Source organism: Taudactylus pleione, unplaced genomic scaffold (assembly GCF_031769625.1).
Source record: "Taudactylus pleione unplaced genomic scaffold, aTauple2 ptg000205l, whole genome shotgun sequence".
NCBI lineage: Eukaryota > Metazoa > Chordata > Amphibia > Anura > Myobatrachidae > Taudactylus > Taudactylus pleione.
The window spans coordinates 3,117,862-3,135,888 of record NW_028284607.1 but is presented as its reverse complement, the minus strand read 5'-3'; the positions used below and the strand labels follow the sequence as shown (position 1 = coordinate 3,135,888).

The 18,027-nt window shown below is 46.0% G+C and overlaps 1 protein-coding gene across 1 annotated transcript in view; it reads left to right on the top strand.

Annotated features, from left to right (window-relative positions):
- LOC148517964 (uncharacterized) overlaps nt 1-16,637 on the top strand; it is a 43,375-nt gene extending 26,738 nt beyond the window's left edge. Inside the window, exon 3 of the mRNA XM_088477937.1 lies at nt 16,296-16,637. Coding sequence (XP_088334063.1) covers nt 16,296-16,637 — 342 coding nt within the window. The remainder of the gene's footprint in view (nt 1-16,295) is intronic.
- The last annotated feature ends 1,390 nt before the right edge of the window (nt 16,638-18,027 follow it).

Here is an 18,027-nt window from a genome sequence, read left to right as displayed (position 1 = left end):
CGAGTAAAAAAGCAGCTCACTGCATTCATTAATGTCCACCGCAGCACAGACAGTATAATGCCATAACTAGGGGTATGCAGCTGGTTTAACCACACAGAATGCAGGGCTCTGTGGGTGACACGGTCACCACCCCACAGCCCCTGCTTCTGGCTGCAGGGTACCTGGAATGGCACCCTGCAGCCAGCACCGCTGCTGCAGTGCTGCCTGTAGCGTCCCTGCCATAATTACAGCTGCCCGGAGCTTTCAAGATGCTGCGGGCACTGCTGCAGCTTAAGGTGCTGGTGGCCCTGCCCCCTTATGCGTGACTTCATGACATCATGCGCAAAGGAGGCGGGCCGGTACAGGGCACTCAGAGCCATAGTTACGGCTCTGGGGCTGATTTTGAGTCATAAACACAAAGTGGCTGTTGGTGCATTCAGCCTTATGCTAATAAAAGGATCTGTAGGGCTATTGCTGGGTTTGTGTGCCTACAAGCAGAATACTGTGCCGCCCATTGATTTTACACCGCATATGTCATCATTAGTATGAAGATGCACCATGCTAGATGCAAGAGATCGATTAGAAACAGGCTTCCCTTCCCTGTACGCATGACTCTGAATTGCACAGTGCTTTGGATGCACGCCCATGATACTCCCACAGACAGGTATTAGCATATTCCCACAATCGCTATTCCGAGAGCGGCTGGGAGCGTGGCTGCGTAAGCACCCTATCTGAATCAGGCCTAATGTGTGTAGCCTTGGTTAAATGTGAATAATGAGTCACAATGTTTCTGAAAACAGCAATCATACATTCCACTTGTGTTTGATTTCTGAGAAATCCCATGGCAATTAAATGACATAACATTACAATCAATGAGCAAAACAAGAAACATGCATACATTCCTCATCCAGTACTGCTTTAAAGAGTTTGGCTCCATTGTACTAAGCCTGGGTAGCCACCGGGGTGACTTGTCCGCCAATACACACTAACCAATCTGCCACTCGATGTGTCTACGGCGCTGACATCACAACTGGCAGGGCATTTACATTTTGTCAGCCAGTTGAGATGTCAGTCACCGGCGGTCCATCTAGAAAGTGTACGAGTGGTAGGTGGCTCGCCCGTACAAACAGTCAGATCTGCCAATACATCTACAAGATATATTGACATCGCCCGTGCTGCAGGGCCAATGCGATCATCTGCACCCGCCGATGTCATGTGATTCGTCGGCTGATTGAACGACATATCACATAGTATTTACCCAGCATTTCACATTTTATACCATGAAAATGTGTTCATCAAAGAGGTCATTTAGTTAATACAAAATGTTTGCCACTTCATTACAAACTTCTTTACATACAACAGCGCCATCTTCTGTCTTTATTTTTTAAAAACTTTAAGATGTGACCTATTAACCCCTCACCTTGTAGAATTAAGTGCAAGCAGCAATATTGCTTTTAAAGCCTGACAACTGTTTTCATTGGCACATCAAGGTTCTGCTTGTTTCTAATGCTCTTGAAAATCTGCATGGTCTACCAAAGAGTATGGAAGAAGGGCTTCAGCTAACAGTTCACACATTCTGTGATTAAAGCTGGGTACATCTGGGCCTGATTCAAATGTGGATGCAAATGTGCCGATACAGTATTTACACAGATTGAACTATTGTTATCCATTGTGCATACGTGTAAGTCGCACTGCGCACACACAGCGATCCAGTTGCTATAATGCTCACATAGAGGATTCACTTGCAAAGTGAGTGACAGGTAGTCAGCATTTGGGGGAAGTAACGGGGGTGGGTAGTAAGAAAAATGCAGGTCTGTTTTTTGGGGTTGGGTATGAAATACCAGCGGCTGAATAGCGACAGCGGTATCCTGATGGATGAAGATCCTTACAGGGGTGGTAAGTATGCTATCCCTACCCCACTCCCCCCATAACCCTAACCCACCCTTAGTGGTGCCTAACCCTAACCTCCCCCCCTTAGTGCCTAACCCTAACCCCCACCCCGGTGGTGCCTAAGCCTCCCTCCCCGTAGCCTAAACCCAACCCTCCCCGAAGGGTGTGCCTAACCCTAATCTCCCTCTGAGAGTTCCTAAACCTAACCCTCCTCCCCCGCTGTTAAGACCTAACACCTTACCTTGCCTTCATTCAGGTTGCCGGCTGTCGGGATTTCAGCGTCATGATAAAGATAGACGTCGGGATTTCGTCACCTATCTTTAGGCATTCCAGCCGCCGGTAATATAGCTACATCCCGTTTTTTGGGCTTCCAAAAATGAGTCACTGCGTTCTTTCAGAACACTGATAGCCGCATGATCAGTGATCAATGTTTCTGGTTTTGCGTGTGATTGGCGGATAGAAGATTCTGTCAGTGGGTATCTCTATTTCTGTGGACGGCAGATGGGTCATTAGCATATTTTCGCAATTGCGATGACATTTGTGTCCACATCTGAATTAGGCCCACTGTAAGATTCTGCAGTGCCGGATAAGTGGGTGCGGCACCAGTTTAAATTTAGCACCGGCCATGAGCCAACCGCTACTCACAGAAAGGCAGCTAATAAACAGCGGCAGCTATTTGAACTTGGCACTGGCCATGAGCCAATCATGGCTTGCAAACCAGCAGCCAATCAGAAGCAGCTTACCGGTAGGCAGCCCTGGCCACCATTAATTTACCTCAGCTCCCCTCTCTAGATCACCATGTGTCGGGCATTAGGCCTGTGGGTGCAATCAGGCTTTAGGCCAGTGGGGCATTTTAGGTGGGCAGAGGCCCTTGCCACAAGTTTAAGTGACTCTGGGAACTAGGCCCAGGTAATTTTATGTGCCCTAAGGTAGGCAGGCAATAGTCTAAGTCCTGGGTGAGTGGCTGGGTTATTAGACCCAGTCCAATCGTTAGCAACAGATAGGTAATGGAGGCCCCTACTGTGTGGCATATTGTGTATAATGGGTACTACTGTGTGGCATAATGTGTAGGTGTACTACGATGTCACATGGGGCGGGATGTACTCAAGGTAAAAATGAGGTAAAACTCCTGAAAATGCAGTTTTCAAGGGTTTTACATCATTCCCCGAATGTAGTAGTACCTGGAATGCTATGCATTTACGGCACTTCGTCCTGAAGGGTGACGCCACCTTCAGGTGGCGTTACCCAATAGAAGCCTATGGGCTTCTTATCTGGACACTCTAGGCAGGGTCCGATCGGATCCTTCCCATGAGCCCTCGCGGCAGGCAGCCTTCTGCGAATGCGCAGAAGGACGCCAGAGGGATTTCTGGGTGATAAACCCAGAAGTCCCTCTTCCCGGCAGCTTTGGAAAGGACAGCTCTTATCGGGAGAGCTGTCCTTTGTGAAATTCTTGGTACCCGAAGCAGTGGCGGATCCAGGGTGGGGAAATCAGGACAATCGCCCCCCCGAAACACAACTGTAAAATAATATTTTTTTTCTTCCTCCATAAGGGGACGTGACCATGGACCAGCGATTAGGCCACGCCCCCTTGACCCAGCCGACTCTCTTCAGGGACACATGCTTCATGTCAAGTGCTCAGGAAGAGGAAGAGCTGAAGAGCCTGAGGAGCAGGAGCAGTAGGACGCCGATCTGGAAGAAAAAGGAGCAGTCCGGCTGCAGAAATGAAGGTAAATTGGAGGGAGCTGGGGAGCGGGTTGATTGTTGAGGTTACTCGGGGCTGGAGGCTGGAATGACAAAGGTCAGGAGGGGAGACAGGATGACAGGGGCTTGGAGGGGAGACAGGATGACAGGGGCTTAGAGGGGAGACAGGATGACAGGGGCCTGAAGGGGAGAAAGGTGGCCGGAATAATGGGGGGCTGGAGGGGACACGAGACTGGAATGACAGGTGGCTGGAGGGGACACAGGGGGCTGAAGGCTGGAATGATGAGGGGCTGGAGGGGACAGGAGGCTGGAATGACAGGTGGCTGGAGGGGACACATAGGGCTGAAGGCTGGAATGATGAGGGCTGGAGGGTTCACAGGGCTGAAGGCTGGAATGACAAGGGGTTGGAGGCTGGAATGATGGAGGCTGGAGGGTACACAGAGGACTGGAGACTGGAATGACAGGGGACTGGAGGGGACACAGAGCGGTGGATGCTGGAATGGCAGGGGGATTTAGGGGACACAGGGGGCTGAAGGCTGGAATGAGAAGGGGCTTGAGGGTACACTGGGCTGAAGGTTGGAATCACAGGGGTCTGAAGACTGGAATAATGTGGAGCTGGAGGGGAAAGAGGGGGCTGGAGGGTACACAGATGGCTGGAGGCTGGAATGACATGGCTGGAGGGGACACAGAGGGCTGGACGCTGGAATGACAGGGCTGGAGGTAACACAGGGGGCAGGAGGCTGGAGGGGATACAGGGAGCACATTTCTGATTGAACTTCTGTTGTATGATGATGACATTGATTATATTCCTACACAAACAGGCATCTTCCGGAGCATGTGATCTTCAACGTGAAAAGTGACTACTGATTGAGGACACTACCCACGGAGGATCATATTCTTCAGACATTCCCCATTGCCGAGATACCACCATATAGGTAAGGTGAGTTTTTATATAGTACACACAGAAACAGTATTGATTTTTTTGTCCTTTTAAGTGGGGCATCAAAGGAATTTTCACCCTGGGCTGTACTTGGTCTAGAACTGGCCCTGATATGACACACAAGGTCCCCCTCCTACAGGTGACTAAAACTGGATTAATGAGGAGTCTGAGGACACAGGTGACATATACCTCACTCCCAGGGGTCCCACTGGGATCCATGATGATGGACGGATCACCAATGGAGTGGAAAGCATGTCTTTGCCACCACTGCACATACACACACACTGCCCCCCCTAGAGCAAGAGTCTAGATCCGCCCCTGACCCAAGGTCAGGGAGGATGTACTGCATGTACTGCTAATGCAATGCTTAGTACATCCAACCCATAATGTGTATAATGGGTACTATTGTGTGGCATAATGGGTACTACTGTATGGTAATGGTATAATGTGTATAAGGGATACTACTGTATGGCAAAATGTATATAAGGGGTACAACCAGGGCCGGCCCATTACGCCGAGTATGCAGCTGCGTACGGCGCCAAGTTGTAAGGGCGTCATCTGTCCCGCCGCTGTGCTGCTGTCCCCCAAAGCCGCCGGAGTTACAATGAGTCACACTGACTCATATGCCGCTGCGCAGCGGCAGCCAGCCACAGCCGCTGCCGGAACATCGGCCCATACTTTGTTGATTGACAGCAGGCCGGGCACGGCTGGAGGGGGAGGAGTGGCCGCTCTCTTCTCCACCCCTCTCCTGAGCTCCTCCCTCTCAGAGTGACACAGCTTAAGAGTCTGTGCCCGGCTGGAAGAGGAGGAGGGGCCACACTCTACCCTCTCCTCCCCGCTCCTCCCCTCCAACCCCAGTTTCCTCTGGCTGTGCTGCTGCTTGGACGCCGGGGATCTGACGTCACGAACTCGTGACCATCCCCGGCGTGTTCCAAGGTTAGGAGGAGCCATCCACGCGCTGCAGTCCCAGGTAAGACAATTTAATTTCTTTTGTATTTATCATGCACTGGCTGTCACCCTCTTCCTGTCATCACCCTGTCACTGTCACCCATTGGTCATTCTTTCTTTCCCTGTCACCCACAGCTGTCACCGTCTCCTGGCGTCACACTCACCCTGTCACCTAGTACTGCCACCCTCTCCCTGTCACCCTCTACCTGTCGTCACCCTCTGTCACCTAGTGCTGTCACCCTCTGTCACCTAGTGCTGTCACCCTCCCCCTGTCACCCTCTCCCTGTCACCTAGTGCTGTCACCCTCTCCCTGTCACCTAGTGCTGTCACCCTCTCCCTGTCATCACCCTCCCGTCACCTAGCGCTGTCACCCTCTCTGTCATCACCCTCTGTCACCTAGTGCTGCCACCCTCTCCCTGTCGTCACCCTCTCCCTGTTACCCTCTACCTGTCATCACCCTCTGTCATATAGTGCTGTCACCCTCTGTCACCTAGTGCTGTCACCCTCTGTCACCTAGTGCTGTCACCCTCCCCCTGTCACCTAGTGCTGTCACCCTCCCCCTGTCACCTAGTGCTGTCACCCTCTCCCTGTCACCTAGTGCTGTCACCCTCTCTCTGTTGTCACCCTCCCGTCACCTAGTGCTGTCACCCTCTCTGTCAGCACCCTCTGTCACCTAGTGCTTTTACCCATTGTTCATTTTCTTTCTGTCACCCACTGCTTTCACTGTCTCTTGGCATCACCCACTGCTGTCACCCTCTCCCTGTCACCCTTTGTCACCCTCTCTCCGTCACCCAGTGCTGTCACTCTTTCCCTGTAGTCACCCTCTCCCTGTCACCTAGTGCTTTCACCCTCTCCCTGTCATCACTTTTTCCCTGTCACCCTCTGTCTGTCACCTAGTGCTGTCGCCCCCTCACCCTGTCGTCATTCTCTCCGTCACCCTCACCCTGTCATCATCCTCTCCCTGTCACCTTCTTCCTGTCACCCACTCCCTGTCACCTAGTGCTGTCACCCAGGGGCAAATGCAGGATTTTTAAGGGGGGGTTTCCATATTATATTATTTATATATATATATATATATATATATATATATATATTTATAAATATATATATATATATACAGTCAGGTCCATAAATATTGGGACATTGACAGAATTTTCAGATTTTGGCCTCTATTCACCACCACAATGGTTTTGAAATGAAACAAACAAGATGCGCTTTAACTGCAGACTTTCAGATTTAATTTGAGGGTAATTACATCCAAATCGGGTGAACGGTGTAGGAATTACAACAGTTTCAATATGTGCCTCCCACTTTTTAAGGGGCCAAAAGTAATGGGACTATCAACTCAAAAGCTATTTCATGGACAGGTGTGGGCTATTCCCTCATTATTTCATTATCAATTAAGCAGGTAAAAGGTCTGGAGATGACTCTAGGTGTGACATTTGCATTTGAAATCACTTGCTGTCAACTCTCAATATGAGATCCAAAGAGCTGTCACTATCAGTGAAGCAAGCCATCATTAGGCTGAAAAATCAAAACAAACCCATCAGAGAGATAGCAAAAACATTAGGTGTGGCCAAATCAACTGTTTGGAACATTCTTAAAAAGAAAGAACGCACCGGAGAGCTCAGCAACACCAAAAGACCCGGAAGACCACGGAAAACAAATGTGCTGGATGACAGAAGAATTATTTCCCTGGTGAAGAAAAACACCTTCACAACAGTTGGCCAAATCAAGAACACTCTCCAGGAGGTAGATGTATATGTGTCAAAGTCAACAATCAAGAAAAGACTTCACAAGAGAGAATATAGAGGGTTCACCACAAGATGTAAACCATTGGTGAGCCACAAAAACAGGAAGACCAGATTAGAGTTTGCCAAACAACATCTAAAAAAGCCATTACAGTTCTGGAACAACATCCTATTGACAGATGAGACAAAGATCAACTTGTACCAGAGTGATGGGAAGAGAAGAGAAGGAAAGGAACTGCTCATGATCCAAAACATACCACCTCATCAGTGAAGCATGGTGGTGGTAGTGTCGTGGCGTGGGCATGTATGGCTGCCAATGGAACTGGTTCCCTTGTATTTATTGATGATGTGACTGCTGACAAAAGCAGCAGAATGAATTCTGAAGTGTTTCGGGCAATATTATATGCTCATATTCAGTCAAATGCTTCAGAACTCATTGGACGGCGCTTCACAGTACAGATGGACAATGACCCGAAGCATACTGCAAAAGCAACCAAAGAGTTTTTTAAGGCTAAAAAGTGTAATGTTATGCAATGGCCAAGTCAATCCCCTGATCTGAATCCGATTGAGCATGCATTTCACTTGATGAAGACAAAACTGAAGGGAAAATGCCCCAAGAACAAGCAGGAACTGAAGACATTTGCAGTAGAGGCCTGGCAGAGCATCACCAGGGATGAAACCCAGCGTCTGGTGATGTCTATGCATTCCAGACTTCAGGCTGTAATTGCCTGCAAAGGATTTGCAACAAAGTGTTAAAAAGTGAAGTTAGATTTAGGATTGTTTAGTTTGTCCCATTACTTTTGGCCCCTTAAAAAGTGGGAGGCACATATACAAACCATTGTAATTCCTACACCGTTCACCTGATTTGGATGTAATTACCCTCAAATTAAATCTGAAAGTCTGCAGTTGAATCACATCTTGTTTGTTTCATTTCAAAGCCATTGTGGTGGTGAATAGAGGACAAAATATGAAAATTCTTTTAATGTCCCAATATTTATGGACCTGACTGTATATATATATATATATATATATATATATATATATATATATATCTTAAAGCGATCCACACACTCTTTGTTTATAGTATAGTTGCTGGGGTGCAGCATCAATTTTCAGTCTGGGCAATTTACCGCAGACAAAAATGTATGACATAGTATAGGGGTGCACTCACCAGACTTCAGCCAATTCATAAATAGATAACTTTATTCCATCATGGATAAATAAAGTTATCTATTTATGAATCGGCTGAAGTCTGGTGAGTGCACCCCTATACTATGATATATATATATATATATATATATGTGTGTGTATATGTGTGCGTGTGATACACACAGAGTATACATACACCCAAAACATACTTACAAACACTCACACATCATACATACACGTTCCCCCGTCATTTTTACCAATTAATATTTGCATTAAACAAATAGGAAAATATGGAATAGAAATAGAGTTTATTTACAAAAAATAAAAAACTCCGGAGCTGTTAGAATTTCATATTACTATATTCCCTCCAGAGACTTTCCCGATGCAGCTGCACAGCACCAATCTTGCCAATTGGATCACACTGACACCAGCAATGTCTGTGTAGATATAACTTTATTGTATATAATCATGGTGGCACCAAACAGCCCCCCCTCCCTTTCCCTGGGACTCCTATGTCTCACAAAATCCCAAACACCCTCCCCCCTTCGTCCCTGGGACTTCAATGTCACACACATTCATCACACATACACACGCACACACACACACCTACCCGGCCAACAATAACAAAAGACTGACCTGGCATGATTCAGCAGTTAGCCTCTCAGTGTCGTGCCGCTTTCCCATGCCGCACTGCGCCAAACAGCTCCTCAATCCCTCCCTTGTATGCACTGTGGGAGTTGTCACTGGAGAGACATGTCGTCTCTCCATAGAGCCAGTACGCCATGCGGGAGCGCCGGAGGAGGCGGAGCTCACAGGCTCACAGCAGGGTTGTGGATAGATCCTCTTCCGTAGATGTATCTACGGAAGGGGATCTATACAAAACCCTCATAGCAGTCAGGACAGCCGAGTGCGCACCAGAGCAGCGGGCGCCCGGCAAATAGAAATTGCAGCAGCGTCCGGGTCCGCACCAGAGCATTCTCTGCTCTGTGTGGCCACCCTGGTTATGGCTTCTGAAAAAAAAATTGGTAGGTCAGTGGGGGGGGGGGGGTTCTGGGTACTCAGAAACCCCCCCTGTGTGCGCGAGTGCTGTCACCCTCTCCCTGTCACCCACTCACTGTCTCCCTCTCCCTGAATATGTTTCTTAGGGTGTATTTGTAGCTTAACACCGAGGGTGGTCCTGCTGTATAGGGGCCCTTTAACACTTCATACATTTTTATGTGGCGGTCTGTGTGTTTGTCTATGGGCTCTATTTACTACAATCCGCATACTGAATGCGGATTGTAGTGTGATATTACCGAGTGAATTCGCATTGCAAATTCAGGCAATATCACAGGGATTTACTATAAATCCCTTGCAGGGACAGAGCTTGCGATAAAGCTCTGTCCCTGCGGATCCCATCCGCACTCTAGTAGCAGTATTTTCGGAAAAAATAACACGACTAAGAGCCCGCGCATGCACCGACCCACCTTCACTGCTAACCCCCACCGACGATAAGCTCCGCCCCCCGCGATCCCCCCTCCCTTCATTACACTTACCTGCATCCTCCTGGCCTCCGGTGATCTTCTCCGGGCTTCCCGATCAGGTGATCTCCCATACTGCACTGGGGCCCGATCACCTGATGACTGGGCAGCAGTGCACTGTGAGAGACCAATTGACTGGAGAGGAGGCATCACCAGAGGCCCGATCACCGGTCCCTGGATTCAGGTAAGTAAAAAAAAAATGTTTCAATTTTTTTTTTTCTTTTTTTTACAGCAATCAGCTTGCGGTCTGTTTAGACCACACAGCTGATTACTGGTACCGGCTCCCGCCTCTGCTTTCCCCGTTAGAGCAGAGTGGGAGCCCGGTAACCGGGGGAGACCCTGGATAACGCCACCACCAGGGGGCGTTATTATCACAGGGCTTCCCTCGGTATTTTTTTACAATTTATTTTTAGTAACTCTGGTCGGATCACATTTCCCATTACAATTATGGGAAATGCGATCTGCTTTACTAAAAATAAGTGATACCTAGGGGTTGGAGTAGAATTTTACTAATTCTACTCCAATTGCCCTGTAATAATTACAGGTGAAACTAAAATAATGTGAAAAGGGTGTGAAAACACCCTTTTTCACTTTATTTTAGTAAAAATAATGTTAATAAATAGAGCCCTTTGTGTGTGTTTAATTATTTTCATGTAGGGGCCTATGTGTGTTTTATTTTTTTTTCATGCAAATCCTATATGTTTTATTACTTTTATGTGGATGCTAATGTGTGTGGTGTTTTCTCATGTGGGGATCTATGTGCGTTTTTTTTCTGCAAAGCGATATCTGTTTTATTTTTATGTGGGGGCAGAATGTGTTTTTATTTTTTTTAATGTGGAGCCTATGCGCTTTATTATTTTGATGTGGGGGCCTATGTATGTGTTTTTTTCATGCAAAGCCTATGTATATGTTTTTTATTTATCACGTGGGGCCCCACACAGTGGAGGTTAATGTGTGTGTTTTTTTTCCCTCTTTTGGGTCCATTGTATATTATTACTAAGGATTCTGGGCCTGATTCAGAGCCGGACGCTATTTGCGGACGGTCGTTCCAAAAAAGGGGCCGGCTATTTAAATTGAGCGCTCGTTCTTTGCGGTTTGTTGACGCCTCTATGTCTGAGCGAGCGAACGAAAAATGCTCTCGCTATTTTGTAAAGACGACCCTTTGCTGTTCGCAACACACGTCATCTCCGGTATTTATTAGATTAATCGGGTACATCGAAAGGCATCTGAACTGCTCACAGTGCTTGTGGTAGGTTTTTCTTACCGCTATCACTGCGAGAAGTTCAGGCTAAAAGACAAGCAAGTGACGTGGTCGATGACGCTCCATTACTAATTATGCACTCCCATTAAACGCCCTTTTGACCGTTTGGCACGCCTGCATTCGGATCTCCACTCCCCCGTTTTCAAGCACCTTCCCCTGTTACCACCCACAAACGGTACATTCTGTCAATCACATTAGCAGCCCCTCACTGTTTTGCGACCGCACGATTTTCGACCGCAATGACTGGTTTGCGCATGCGCATTATGACCCATAAGCATGCGCAGTTGCGCGAACATCGCTCAGAGCGAACGAGCGGCCGCTTACGAGCGGCTCTGAATCAGGCCCTCTGTATTTTCTGATGCAGGAGAAGGTCCATGTGGGGTGACACCATTAGTTACTACACTCGGTTACACCACTCTTAGTGACGCCACTGAGTATAGTATTAACTTATAGCCATGTGTATATAAAGCTGGAATTTTGATCTATAGTTTCCATTTTTCCATTGCTACATTATTACATGCACTCCCGATATTTCACACACCGAAATATGAGGCTTTATTTCAACAAGGGGCGCCAAAATCTATGGCCCTCATTCAGAGCCGCTCGTTAGCGGCAGTACGCTCGTTCCGAGCGATGTTCGCACATCTGCGCATGCGTACGGTTTTTAGTACGCATGCGCGAACCAGTCAGTGCGGCCGAAAATCGTTTGTACGCTATATAGCGAGTGCCTGCTATTTTGAGTGACTGAATGAGGCGTATGTGGGTGGTAACAGGGGAGGTGCTTGAAAACGGGGGAGTGGAATTCGAACGCAGGCGTGCTTAAAGGTCAAAACGGGCGTTTTAAGGGTGTGCATAATTAATCCAGCAGCGTCATTGACCACGTCACTTGGTTTTTTTAAACTCAGAACTGCTTGCAAAATAGCGGTTGAAAAAACCAACCACAAGAATAGCGAGCAGTTCATACGCTGTACGATGTACTCGATTAATCAAATAAATATCGGACATGATGTATGGTGCCAGCGGCCAGGGGGCATTTTTATCAAATAAACGAGCGTATGTTTTGCTCGCTCGTTCAGACTTAGAGGTATGAACAGACTGCAATTTGCGAACGGATCATTTGAATAGCCACCCCTTGTTTTTGAACGAAAGACCGCAAATAGCGAACGGCTCTGAATGAGGGCCTATATCCGCTTACCAAAAAAATTAGGCTTGGGCCGGCCCTGGGTACAACTATGTGGCATAATATGAATAAGGGGTACTACTGTGTGGCATAATGTGAATAATGGGTACTACTGTGTGGCATATTGTGAATAAGGGTTCTACTGTGTGGCATAATGGGAATAAGGGGTATTACTGTGTGGCATAAAGTGAATAAGTGGTACTACTGTGTGGCATAATATGCATAAGCGGCTCTGCTGTGTGGAGTAACATGTATAAGGGGCACTACTATGTTGCATAATTTGAATTGGTACTATTATATGGCCATGTCCCTCCCCTGCAAGGCTATGCTCCGGTGTGCGCTGTCCTTATATGAAATGGGGGGTGGGTCACCAATACTCTTTCTAGCACAGGGCATCAAAATGTCTAGCTATGGGTCTTCACAACAAACTCAATGTATGTCTCATTGTGACATACAGTACATACACACAGTATTTATTTATTACCAGTTATTTCTATAGTGCACACATATTCTGCAGCGCTTTACAGAGAATATTTGTCCATTCACATCAGTCCCTTCCCCAGTGGAGCTTACAATCTATATCAAATGTACACACACATACTTACACACTAGGGTTACATTTTGTTGGGAGCCAATTAACCTACCAGTATTTATTTTTGAAGTGTGAGAGGTAACCGCAGCACCCGGAGGAAACCCACACAAGCAGAGGGAGAATATACATACTCCACACAGTTAGGGCCATATTGGGAAATTAACCCATGACCTCAGTGCTATAAGGCAGTAATGCTAACCATTACACTGTCTGTGCTGCCCAACTAACATTAAATAAATATGGCAATATAAATAAATAGCTGTTTGCATTACCTGAGTGGAGTCAGTCTAATGAGCTGGGTGCCACAGCTAAGTGTCAGAGGATGGAGCAGCCACCCAGGACAGGATCTATTATCCTGTAAAGTCTGTAAACTCCTCAGTCACACTCAGCTAAGGAGGAAATAATGGACAGATGCATACTGTACCTCAAAGCAGTCCCAATTTCAGTGGGACAGTCCCGCTTTTCGGGCACTGTCTCGCTGTCCCACCTGCAGGCAGTGTCCTGTGGGTGGGTGGGAGGTTGGTGGAGCACACTAGAACAGCAGGTGCATACTGAATAGATGCTGTGCGCATATGCATAACATCAGTGGCTTCATTTGCCGGGCGCCTGCTGATATTGGTTATCAGCGGGCACCCGCCTCCCTCCCTGCAGCGGCAGCCGAAAGCCAGAGCTCACTCCTGAACTCCGCTTCCGGCGTGACGTTATGACGTCCCTCCCACAGATCCGAGGAGCCGGAGCTCACACCTGAGCTCCGGCTTCCGGCAGATAGCACTATGGGAGGGACGTCGTGACTTCATGACTTCCCTCCCATAGATCCGTGGTAGAGCCACGATCGGACCAGACGGCAGCGGATGGAGGAGCGGTGCTTAAGGTAAGTATTATGTTTGTGTTTTAATTGTATTTTTTTTCAGAAGCACCAGCACTGGGGGCATAGCTATAGGGGGGATTTCTATAGGCGGCATTACTACTGGGGGCATGACTATAGGGGGCATTACTACTGGGGGCATTACAACAGTGGACACTAGTAATGGGGGCATTAATATAGGGGGCATTACTACTGGAGGCACTACAATAGGGGGCATTACTACAGTGGACACTACTAATGGGGGCATTAATAAGGGGGGCATTTACTACTGGAGGCACTACTACAGTGGACACTACTAATGGGGGCATTACTACTGGAGGCACTACTATAGGGGGCATTACTAATGGGGCATTACTAATGGAGGCACTACTAATGAAGGCATTACTACTGGGGGCACTACTAATGGGGCATTACTATAGTGGGCATTACTACTGGAGGCACTACTATAGGGGGCACTACTAATGGGGGCATTACAACTGTGGGCACTACTATAGGGGCCATTGCTACTTTGGGCACTACTATAGGGGGCATTACTACTGGGGGCACTACTAATGTGGGCATTACAACTGTGGGCATTGTGTAAAAGGGGCACCACTGTGTGTCATAACATGAATAAGGGACAACTGTGTGGCGTAACTTGAATTGGGGATAATGTATTATAAAGGGAATTACTGTGTGTGGCAAAATGTATTATACAGGGCATTACTGCGTGCGACATAATGTATTATACAGGGCATTACTGTGTGTGGCATAATGTGTTATACAGGTTATTCTGCTTATGGCATAATGTGTTATACAGGGCATTACTGCGTATGGCATAATGTGTTATACAGGGCATTACTGCATGTGGCATAATGTGTTATACAAGGCATTACTGCATGTGGCATAATGTGTTATAAAGAACATTACTGTGTAAGACATACTGTGTCAGGCGCATTACTGCACATGGCAATTATTCGCCATGAGGGGAGAGCTTGAGGGAAGCCCAGCACCTTCATAAGTGCTGGGCACGCCCCACAGTGTGATGAATTGGAGATGTTCCACAAGGACACGCCCCCTTTCTGGAAGCACGCGCACAGAGGAACGCCATCTAAATAAAGGATTTTTTTATTTTTTGGGGGGAGGGGCGCAACTGGGAACTTTCACCCTGAGCTCCGCAATGTCTAGAACCGGCCCTGCATGGCATATAAACAGTGCCTGGGGGCAGCCCAGCTGTACGGAGAGTGCTAGGCATGCCCAAAGAGTGACATAAAGCCATGCCCCCTTTCCTATGAGGCCACGTCCCTGTCATACTACCATATGTTGGGTGGTATGCTGGTAGACATTCTGTATATTATGTAGGTGGTATCAGGTGACACATCCTAACAGCAGCACCCTAAATTCTAGCTGAAGTGGGAACATATCTCTGTGTGCTGGGAACTGTAGACTTACAGAGACTGTATTAATTCACACCTCTCCTGACCCACTTCACAATCAATTCATGCCCCTCTAAAATCAATTCATGCCCCTCTAAAATCAATTCATGAACCTGTTCACACACACTCAACTTCAATTCATTACCCTCAATATAGGTAGATCAAGTCATGCCTACCCCCAATCACTTTATGCCCTAAATTTAATTAATGGACCATACAGTTAATTAATGTCCTTTTTAATTTATTTCTCCATAGCACCTTCCTACAATTTCATTACGCCAAACTACTGTCCACCATGGGAGCAAACTTTGTAAAGTGACTGTAAATATACAGTACTACTGTAGCTTTATTTCTATAGGAAGACAAATACTCTATCATGTACTGTACAGATGTGTTCACATACACCTTTCCTAAAATCGAGCCTTATGGCCAAATGTGCTATGCCTGTGAATCTGCGAATAGGCCACGCCTTGTGATTTTTCTTAAAATTGGCTACTTTAATCTGATACTTTATACGAATACTTTTGCAGGAAAAAAAAACTTGTGATCTATCTAATTGCTACTCGCCGTGGTGCATCTTAGCTGTGATGGCATCTTGTGCCAAATTAAGCAAAAGAGGAAAGGTGTATGAGGACACATCTGTATATGCTAAACTGGAGCACCCAAAGGAAATCCACACTCACACAGGGAGAACACTGCACAGAGATATAGTTCTAAAACTAGAAGCTTAACTATTGTCCACTTTACAGCCTCCTAAACCCAATACAGCAATATTTGTTCACTATTCTACCATCTCAGCTTTTTATCTACAGGCTACAAATCCAATACAGTGTTTAGGAGACTACTAACCAAATGGACCCTGCAATGATTTGCATAGAAGGACACACCTTGGTTTTTTATAGTTTTATAGTGACTCTGAAGGATTCAGCCTGAAGTATTTTGTGCTACTGAGCAAGTCTCTTCTTTTCTTTCCATTATGTCCTGGGCTGTTATCCTGCTCACTGTCATCACCTGTTCATGTAAGATATTATGACTAGTATATCCACGTATCCTCTCATTTTCTCCCAGTAACATTCCTGTCTTGTTTCAGGTACTCTGGCTCAGTTTGCTGTGATTCAGGATGCTGCAATGTCAGTATCTCCTGGTTCAAACATCCGTCTGATCTGCAGTCACAATAAAGGCTCAATAGCTACTGGTAACTACCCAACCTGGGTGTACCAATCACTTGGGAGTGTTCCTAACCTTATAGTCAGTAGTGATAGCAGTGGCAATCACAACCAAAAACCCTCATCAGTATCCGATAGATTCTCGGGATCTGTATCAGGAGGATCATCCATTCTGTCCATCAGCAGAGTGCAAGCAAATGATGACGGAACATATTACTGTGCTCTTTGGTCAGGCAGTGAATACACAGTGGTACAGACAAATGCAGAACTGATGCATTAAATATTCTAACCACATATAGATATTGTTTGTAATTGTTGAGGAGAATGAAACTCTTTTTTCAATTGTTTCTGTGCTATAATGACTCTTTATGGCCTGAATTTGCCATGGTACATGGTACTGTACATTTGTGTATACGTAATTATTATTTACAGACATCTAGTATATTATATACAGTAAAGTAGGAGGAAATAGCCATAGACATACCCGATATGCTGGTGTGTACGGGTGACAGTACACATGCTGCAGGGACCCGGCGGTGATTGACAGCTCAACTGAGCAGGTAATTTAAATGCCCACCTGTTTGAGCTGCCAAACCTGGCACATCTGGCAGACAAATTGGTAAGGGTGGATACACTTACCATTCATCAGATAGGTTGGTGGGTCAACTAGTGTGTGCCCAACTTAAGGTTTGATACATCTTTCCCCTAGTCATATTGAAGCTCATTAGATGTGGATACATTTTCGTTCTTAGCATACGCAGAGAATATGCAAGAAGAAACACATTGTGATGTTCATATTTTGAGACTATCGCATCTCAAGATGCCCCTACCTAAAAAATTATAGTACTTGGGCCAGGCGTATGCAGGCATAACAAGTACTTACTTATATCCCACAATAGCTTAGAGAAGTGACTTGACAGTATTAGTGGTAAATGCTAAGGTTGTACTAGCCTATTTGTACACTATATAATAATGTAATGTAGTGTCACATACACAAGAGGGAAGAATGTCTTGCCAGTGTTAATAATAAATACAAAAGTCGTAATTTCAATAGGAAATGTAATAAAATACAAACAATTCCACTTTGTTTTTTAACCACGTAAAATTAAATGGGATCTTCTTTCCTGCAGTTGTCCAAATGCTAACGTCAATTAAGCAATGAAAAAAGAATGTTGCTAATTATATAATACAAAGTAGATGCTAATGTTTTAAGTACTAACAATTAGAAGAGTCAACACACCATACTGTTGAAAGTTCCTATCATTATGCATATTATTGCACCAGCCCTCCAGTACACACAAGATATACGCATCCTAAATTATAAATCCGTGGAGGCATCTATCATGATTATAGCCTAAACAGAAATGAGTCAAATAAAATATAAATGTGCTCATGAAAACTCCCAGAGATATAAGATTTTGTAAATAAAATGGTTCCGGAAATCAATGTGTAAGTAAACAAAGATTTAATACATGGTGATCTATATTTTAGAGATACTTGAGTGTCATTGATGACTAGTCAACTACAAGATGATTTGATTACAAAAGACAATAGTTATTTCAACTACAAGCACCTTTTTTTAATACACCAAAACAAAACATTTCATACTCCATCTTTGGGATGACCACTGTACCAATTTGTAACCAGTGAAACTAGCCACATAAAATGTG